This window comes from Capsicum annuum, chromosome 6, assembly GCF_002878395.1.
Source record: "Capsicum annuum cultivar UCD-10X-F1 chromosome 6, UCD10Xv1.1, whole genome shotgun sequence".
Lineage (NCBI taxonomy): Eukaryota > Viridiplantae > Streptophyta > Magnoliopsida > Solanales > Solanaceae > Capsicum > Capsicum annuum.
Window position 1 is genome coordinate 21,909,696 of NC_061116.1, and position 9,462 is coordinate 21,919,157.

The 9,462-nt window shown below is 37.1% G+C and overlaps 1 protein-coding gene and 1 non-coding gene across 2 annotated transcripts; one reads left to right on the plus strand and one right to left on the minus strand.

Moving 5' to 3' along the window:
* Positions 1-1,558: 1,558 nt before the first annotated feature.
* LOC124899454 lies at positions 1,559-2,292 on the minus strand. The gene is made up of 2 exons (XM_047414340.1): positions 2,181-2,292; positions 1,559-1,899 (listed from the first exon to the last, which is right to left on the minus strand). Exons 1-2 carry the CDS (start codon positions 2,290-2,292, stop codon positions 1,559-1,561), a joined length of 453 nt encoding a protein of 150 aa, XP_047270296.1.
* A 3,926-nt stretch (positions 2,293-6,218) lies between these two features.
* Positions 6,219-6,325, plus strand: LOC124899772. The gene has a single exon (XR_007057336.1). It is a non-coding gene; the product is annotated as a small nucleolar RNA R71 (small nucleolar RNA).
* Positions 6,326-9,462: the final 3,137 nt, after the last annotated feature.

A 9,462-nucleotide genomic window follows, 5' to 3' on the forward strand; every position in this document is an offset into this window, starting at 1 on the left:
CCGCATTAGCGATATTCGGGTGCCTCTTTTCGTCTTCTCAATAGTGAGTCCTCATGGTTCGAGGACTGTGTCTATATTTTTGTGATACTATTTTATTGTTATGGCTTTCATTACTGTTTGAGTCAGTTGGAGGTTTGTCCCAATGCCTCCTTGATTTTGATGTATAGAGGCTTTGTCAGACTAAAGGGTTGGTATGTACAGAATTTTAGTATTTTGATTGTACAGGCTAGTTTCTTATCTTATTCTAGTATGTTCATGATATGTCATTCTCTCTTATTTTAGCATGACTATTGTCAAAGTGAGCTCTAGAAGTGACGACAGGCTTAGAGGGTTAGCTTGAGGCCGCGTGTGGCCATAAGCATCGTGTGACATCTCGGGATGAGATCTTAGGGCGTTACAAGATCTAATTGGTTATTAGGTTGTTGGTTCGCAAGATTTAGGCAATGATCTTGGTATCCCGACCTAAAATCTTTTATCTATTGAATATTGCAGCTACAACTCCTGCAGAGATACAACAATTCTTCTAGATTCATAACTAAGTGTAGTAAAAATAACAAATCAACACAATTAATTGTTACTAATTCTCCTAAATATGCCATTTATCATCTCAAGTCCACAAATCTAAAAAAATTCATTCCCTTTGTCACTAACTACTTAGCATTCTAAACATTATTTATCATCCATAGCAACTTTGAGTAAGGAAATAAAAAGAATACATGACTTACCTTTGACTTGATGAAGAAAAATGGGGGAAGTTTTTTACTTGAGAGAAAAATGGGGTGCCGGCGGCGCTTAGGATTAGGGTAAATGGGTGAATAGATTAAGGTCATATATATAGAGGTCACCCAGATTTTAACAATCAATGTGACACGTCTAATATCACGTTGAAGATTCGGCGTAATGCGTCATGTTCGCATCGCTTCTTTGGAAGTTATATCAATTAATTAATCTAAGTGTGGACTGCATGACAACCGATACGATGCATCGTGTTACGCATTGAAGGTCTGGCGTGACACATCAAGATCACGTTAGTTCACTTGAAATGGCCTTATAAAATTTTTCTAAATGTAGAATTGATGCACCTCGATGCAAAGCACCAAGATAGCATTGGTCCACTGGAAATTGCATCCAAAAAATTTTCTAAGGCTAAATTTCCCATACTTTAATGCATCTTTTCTTACCCTTTTACCTTTTATCACCATGTACCACCTATTTACTTGCTCAAAGGACCATGTTCATCATCTTCTCATCTTCTTTTTATTTGATATGTTTTTCGTTTCTGGACATCAATCAAAAACAACAAAATCATATAACTAAAGTGGGTTGCCTCCCACCAAGCGCCTTATTTTTTATCGTGGCACGACTCATCTTTTATTTTTCTTTTTGTTCTTCAACTACTAAAAATTAAAATACCTATTACATTACATTTGTGGGTTGCCTCCTACACAACACCTTATTTTACGTCGTGGCACGACTTGGCATAGTTCTACCCTTCAGCAAAAGTGATAGACTCTTTGTGCTTATCTCGATGATCATCCCAATTATGTTTTACACGTTTTCAATTCATCAGGAACTTCTCCATCTTCTCTTTACTCCACAACTCTACAGCTCCATGAGGTGTCATTCGCACTACCTCAAAAGGTCCAGACCATTTAGATCGTAATTTACCCGAGAACAACTTAAGCCTTGAATTGAACAATAAAACAAGTTGTCCAGGTTCAAACACTCTCTCTCTAATTTGTTTATCATTACACCTTTTTGTCTTCTTCTTATAAAGCTTGGCATTCTCATAGGCATGAAGCCTAAACTCATCAAGCCCATTCAGCTGCAATAATCGTTTCTCCCCCGTGGCTTTCATCTCAAAATTCAACTTTTTCATGGCCCAATACGCTTGATGTTCTAGCTCCACAGGCAGATGTCATGCTTTACCATAAACTAAGCGATATGGAGACATCCCAATGGGCGTCTTGTAAGCTGTTCTATAAGCCAAAGTACGTCATCCAACTTCTCCGCCCAATCTTTTCGCTGTCCATTCACAGTCTTTTGTTGTATCTGATTAATCTCCCAGTTGGACACCTCAACTTGTCCACTTGTTTAGGGATGATACGCCATAGAGACCTTGTGCCTAACACCATATTTAGCAAGAAGATTTTTAAACCAAGTGTTGATAAAATGCGTACCTCCGTCACTAATTATTGCGCTAGGTGTACTAAATCTGGAAAATATGTTCTTCTTCATAAATTTTGGCACCACTCTTGAATCATTAGTCGGACTAGCTACAGCTTCCACCATTTAGAGATGTAGTCAACTGCTACAAGAATGTATAAATTGCCTTTTGAAGGTAGGAATGGTCCCATGAAATCGATCCCTCAAACATCAAAGACTTCAACTACTAAAATATTATTGTGGGGCATCTCATGACACCTAGATATAGTTCCTAACCTTTGACATTGTTCACATTTCTTCACAAAAGCAATTGTATCCCTAAATAAAGTAGCCAGAAAAAACCTGATTGCAACACTTTTCTAGCAGTTCTCTCACCTCTATGATGTCTACCATAAGGAGATGAGAGTGACAATCTTTAAGCACCTTCGAATTTTCATCCTTTGGAATACACCTACGAATAACTCCATCTGGGCCCTATTTTAAGATATATGGTTCATCCCAAATATAGGCACGTGAATCATTGAGTAATTTCTTTCTTTGTTGTATGGTGGCATTAGGAGGGTACACCTTACAAGCTATCAAATTCACAATATCAGCATACCATGGGAACTCAACTGCATCTAAAGACAACAACTTTTCATTAAGAAACCCTTCCTTAATACTAAGAGAGTTATCAACAATACGGTTTCAACTTTCCAGCTGTGACAAGTGGTCAGCGACTTGATTTTCAGCTCCCTTTCGATCTTGAACCTCAATATCAAATTCTTGTAGTAGCAGAATCCACCTAATCAGTTGAGGTCTTGCATCCTTCTTGTTCACAAGATACTTAATAGCAGCGTGGTTAGTATGAACAATGACCTTAGTACCAACTAAGTAAGATCTAAACTTCTTGAATGCATACACCACTGCCAATATCTCTTTTTCTATAATAGTATAATTAACTTAAGCATCATTTAACAATTTGAAAGCATAGTAGATCGAGCGAAATACCTTGTCCTTTCTCTGACCCATAACCACTCTCACAACAACATCACTAGCGTCATACATCAGCCCAAATGGTAACTCCTAATCTGGTGCAATCAGAACAGGTGCTTCAATCAACTTCTTATTTAGTTTTTCAAAAGCTTTTTGGCAATTATCCCCAAACTCAAACTTTGCCTCTTTCTCCAATAATTTGCACATGGGTCTTGCAATCTTTGAGAAATCTTGAATGAACCGCCTGTAAAAACCTGCATGTCCTAGAAAGCTTTACACTCCCTTGACTGTGATTGGATGTGGAAACTTTTCAATCACTTCAACCTTTTTCTTATCTATTTCGAGTACTTTACATGACACTTTATGGCCTAGAAAAATTACTTCCTTAACCATAAAGTGACACTTTTCCCAATTTAGCACCAAGTTTATCTCTTCGTATTGAGCTAGAACTCTGTCAAGATTCTGCAAGGACTTTTCAAAAGAATTACCGTACTCAGAGAAATCATCCATGAATACCTCCAAAAATTCTTCAACCATGTTGGAGAATATAGCCATCATACATCTCTGAAATGTAGCAGGTTCATAGCATAGACCAAAGGGAATGTGTCTAAACGCGTATGTGCCATATGGATATGTAAAGGTGGTCTTCTCCTGGTCGTTTAGTGCTATGATTATCTGATTATAGCCGGAGTACCTATCTATAAAACAATAATACTCTTGTCCCACCAATATACCTAGCATTTGGTCAATAGAAGGAATCGAATAGTGATCTTTACGAGTAGCTTCATTCAACATCCGATAGTCAATACAGATCCTCCACCCGGTCACCATGCATGTGGGGATCAACTCATTATCATCATTAGTTACCAAGGTCATCCTTCCTTTTTTCGGTACACAGCGCACTGTACTCACCCATTTGCTATCAGAAATTGGGTGGACAATACCACTAACCACTTGATCACTTCTTTTCTGACCACCTCCTTCATCATAGGATTCAACCTTATTTGTTTCTGCACACTTGGTTTGTAACACTCTTCCAAGTAGATGTTGTGCAGGATTAATTCCTGTAATATTAGATATTTGCCAACCAATCGCCTTTGTTCTCCTCTTTAGGATTGCTATAACTTCCTTTACCTGCACATCTATTAATCTTGCAGACAAAATAATAGGCAAAGTATCTTGGTCACCAAGAAAAACATATTATAAATAAGGAGGGAGAACCTTAAGCTCCAAGTTAGGAGCTTCTTCAACTGAGGGCTTGGGCGATGGACCAATTGGCCTATTCAATGGTTTGACAAGCACTTTCATCGTCTCAACCACTACCAAATTCATAACCTGGAATAATCTAGTGCTTTCACATCTCTATAAAGATCATGGCCCATCAAATCTCACTCTAATGGAACTTCAGACAATAACAAATACCAATCTGAATCAAAATCAGTAACCGATATAGATGACAACTTCTCATATATAGATGGCAGTTTCAACGCCTTGTACACATCAAAGACTTCTACTTTATCATACACTCGCATTGTCATTTTCCCCGCTGCTACATCAATTAGTGACTGTCTTGTTCCTAAGAAAGGTCATCCCAAAATAAATAGAATAACAAGATCAGCCTCAAATTCAAGAATTACAAAATCCACCAGAAAGATTAAGGATCCTACTTGCACTAAAATATTCTCGATAATACCATCCGGTCTAGCAAGTGATATATCCGCCAGCTGTAAAATAATAGTAGTAAGTTTGGGACTCGTAAGACCTATCTTTCAGTACCACGATATAGGCATAAGATTTATGCTAGCTCTTAAATTGCACAATCCCCGTGTACAAATAGTTTGTCCAATGGTAATCTGAAAGGTTAAACTACCCGGATCTTTAAGCTTCGTGGGAAATTTGTTTTGAATCTTGGACTTGCACTCTTGAGTAAGTGCAACTGTAGCATACTCGGTCAACCAGTTCTTATTAGCAACTATATTCTTCAAGTATTTTGCATATTTTGGCACACTCTGTAAAATGTCAACAAGAGGAAGATTCACTTGAACCTGCTTTAGAAGATCTAAAAACTTCTTGTAACTAGCTTCCTCTTGATGCTTCCTTGACCTTTGAGGAAACGGTAAGGAAAGAATCTTCTTCTATACTTGAGTTTCTTCACTTTCCACTTTTTCCTTGATTTCTTTCTCTGCACTATCTTTAGCACTCTCATCATCAATTATGGGACTAACCTCTTCCTAAATTGTTTCCTTAGTTTGTAGCCCACTCCTTGTTGTAACCGCATTTACCTGCTTGGGATTTTTCTCTGTATCGCTAGGTAATGCTCCTTGAGGTCTTGTATTCTGTGCTCCTATATTTTGATCCAACTGCAAATCTAGATTTCTCGAAAGCAATTGTTGACTCTTCAACTCAGCTGTAAACTGTGCCTATTTAGTCTTAATTTTAGTTGCAAATTATGCTTGTTGAGCCATAAACTGCTTCATCAATTCCTCCATATTGCTGATTGAGTAGTCGCCTAAGTATTTTGAGCTGGCTGTGGATTTGGTTGCATTTGTCCCTTGAACTGATTGGCATTCAGTGCCTGATTTACATCTCATGAAAAATTGGGATGGTTTCTCCAGTTGGGATTATAAGTGTTACCAAAATTTTGTTGTCCTTACCAATTTGCATTCCACACATAGTTGACAAAATTCAGATTAGCCATGCAATCATCATCTACATGCTCACCACTCCCGCAAACCTCACACCAAGAATTTGCCTATTGGACTGCATTTGCTGTAGCTACTGGTTGAGTAACACTACACTTTATGTTATTAAGCTGAGTAATCATATGATTTTGCATGGCTATGATCTGTGCATGTAATGCAGTGAACTGATCTACCTCCAATACCCTTGCAACCTTTTTAGGAGTACTCTTCGAGTTTGTATGCCAGTCAGGGTTCCCTTGTGAAATCTGAGTCAACAGTGTGTACAATTCTTCTTATGTATTCTCAAGAACCTGTCTACCTACTGCTGAATCCAAGAGAATCTTTGTGTTTAGCTCTAATCCTTCTATAAAAGTATGCATACGAACATCATTAGATTGATTATGATGAGGGCAATTTTTGAGCATACCCTTAAATCTCTCCCAATCTTGGTAAAGATTCTCTTCGTTTTTCTATCAAAAACTCAAGATTTCACTCCTCAAACATGCCATCTTAACAGATGGAAATAATCGAATAAGAAACTTTCAAGCTAGATCTTCAATCTAGTGATGGAGAGTGGTGGTTCAGCATGCAACCACCTTTTTGCTTCCCCCATTAGAGAGAAGGGAAAGAGTGTCAACCTAATATAATAAGGATTCACCCCTTCAGGAATGTATGTATCATTGATTTCCAAGAAGGTCTGTATCTGGTTCTGCGGATCTTCGTGTGAAAGGCCATGAAATTGACCCTCTGAATTCGGCAATTGCACCATATTCTGCTTTAATTCAAATCTACCTCCTGGTTCAAGCTTTAGAATACTGCTCATCACATGGTTCGTGAGTGGGATTTCCACATCATGAACAGGTCTAGCAGCTTGTTGAGCAGGAAAAACTGGAATAACAAGAATGACAGGAGGTGGAACATTCCCGGCATTTGGATCAACCAGTTTATTTTGTTGTTCAGTCATTCTTCGCCTTTGTTGAAAGATTTTCTCTGGTTCTGCAAAAGGCTCTATGAGTTCTTTATCTCTTGCCAGTCCTAGATTCAGCTAAACCTGCAAAAAATCAGCCGCTAAGATCAAGTTGTTAACACCTAACCTTAATATCAAAAACCAAAAATTTAGCACTTTAATAATTATAATAGTCCTCGGTAATGGGGCCAAAAACTTGTTGTGACTCAGACGCACATGCAAGTGCACATGATCGTTCAAATAATATAGTGATTTAGACAATCAAATATCGTTCCCACGAGGACTAAGCAACTAGAAATTTAACCAACTTTTAGTTTCAGACAATGAGTGTTAGGTGTTGTATAGTATCAAGATGAATTTGAAATTGAAAATAAAAATGTAAATTAATAAACAAGAAATAAAATTTTATGACTAAAGCAAAGCAAACAAAGGTTGTAAACAGTTAAGATAAGAATTCCAGGGTTGAGGCTTCTCGAACAATCATACAAATCTCTATTCTTATAGTAATCTAATTGGTTATTAGGTTGTTGGTTCGTAAGGTTTAGGAAACGATCTTGGTCTCACGACCTAAAATCTTTTATCAATTGAATATTACAGCTACAACTCCCGTAGAGATACAATAATTCTTCTAGATTCATAAAGTTATCTTCTTACAATTGAACCAAACAAGGCTTCTAGGTATATCCCTATCCTAGATGCTAATTCAAACCCCTTGTTTTATAAAAGGATAAGAACCTTGCTCCTTAATTTCCTCGTTCTAATCTACAATTCTCATCCCGTATTCACATAGAAATATAAATTTATTATAATAGAGGCCAAGCATTAAAAGAGTAAGATCAAGAAATTAAGAACAGCCCAGGTAATAATCCAAAAAAACTACTATAAAAAAATATCAAAGATTAATCATGTTCTTTACCTAAACCCCAGAACAAGGGTATTTAGCCACTCATGTTTGAATTAAACATAAAAAATAAGTAATTACTCATACCCAAAACTATTCTTGAGGAAAAGAAGTTCAAAAAAATAATGAGAAGCCTAAAAATAAGAATTTTAGGCTTTTCCGCCGCATCTATGCTTGCCAAAAGTGTTTGGAATTATGCTCACGTTTTCCTTTTATACTTGGAAAATTTTACCAGATGTGAAGCCTTGACACGACGCGTCGATAATCACGTCAACAAAGACAAAGCATCACGTCAACATCGTGTTGATGCACTGAAATTTATCTTTAAAAATCATACTAAGTGAAGCTCTTCAACACACGACACGATGCGTTGACATCACGTCATGTCACTGGAATTTGCTCCTCCAAATTTAGCTGTGTCAAAACTTTAAGCATCGACGCGATGCTTTGACATCTCGCTGATGCAATGGAAATTATTCTTTAAATTTTGGCTAAGACACACATATTGTCAGTCGATGCGACGCGTTGAGATAGCATCGTGTCACTGGAATTTTTCTCCAGTTTCTTTCTTTCTTTTCATCAATCCTCAGGTTTTTTTTCTCTTTACTCTCGTGCATCTCCATATGTTTTTCACTTTGATCAACATGGTCTTTCATATCTTCATGATGTGTATCCAATTTTCTTCCGAATCCATGGGAAATTTACCCTGTATCTCTAATCATATCGGTTTGCCATGAAACATAATTTAACTCACAGTTCAATATAATTAGCATAATTTTTATTCTCAAAACAAGTCCAAATATGGGTAAATAATAGTATTTGGACATATAAATACAATCAAGATAAAAAATAATAATAAAAAAATGCCATAAATATCAATGGAATAAAATAGAGTATGTCCCGACAATTTTTTCGTAAAATGCCATAAAGTGAAAACAGTGGGTACCAATCATCAAACAAATCAAAAAACTGTCCCACCCCCACTAAAGATATTGTAATGTCCCCAATAGGAAAGGTAAAGAGAGTAGAGGAGGGTAGAGACTCCCTGTGGTGCACTAGGCACTTGGATCCCTATTGGTGAATGATCCCAATATCTCAATAGGAGCCTCGTCAGACTGGGCTCCTCTCATCAAGTCTGCTATGAAGGGTTACTCATCATCATATCGAGTGATAGAACTAGCCCCAACCATCCAGGCATGCTGATATAATATTGACCAGGAATACACAAAATACACACTCAAAACAGTCCACAAGTTCAAGAGAATCGAGGACCCTTTGAGTGACCTCTCTCGGATTCAAGATCTACAACAAGAACACAATGTAATGAGGTGATTGACACCTATTTTCAACGGACAACAAACTAGATTAACAACACAAGAATGAATAACAAGAAGAACAATAACAATATTATTAAGAATAACAAGCACACGGCTACAAGAAATAAAGAGATAGATAGATAGACTACACAAAGATGTAATCTTAAGAACCCAAGAGCCTATTCAACTCTTGAACCCTTAATACCACACAAAATTATTCACCTATATCTTACGTTGAAATAAGAGGGACCTCGCTCTCCCAAGTATCCAACGTTTTCAAGCTTGAATCCAACATGAGTGATTCCACACTCAAGTTGATTTCCCTAGTTACGATGTTTTGGTCACGAGGCCATTCTCTCAACAGAGGGTGTTTCTATGTTACAACTTTCAATATTCAATCAAAAAGTAACTAATGAAACCCTACATTAATCTATTTATAGTGTATTACAAATAATA

Bases quoted from the DNA above. Each gene is read 5' to 3' on its own strand.
- LOC124899454 (XM_047414340.1), bottom strand. From the start codon at position 2,292: ATGGTGGAAGCTGTAGCTAGTCCGACTAATGATTCAAGAGTGGTGCCA. The intron at 1,900-2,180 runs GTACGCATTTTA...CTGTGGAGCTAG, and splicing joins CGCAATAATTAGTGACGGAG to AACATCAAGCGTATTGGGCC.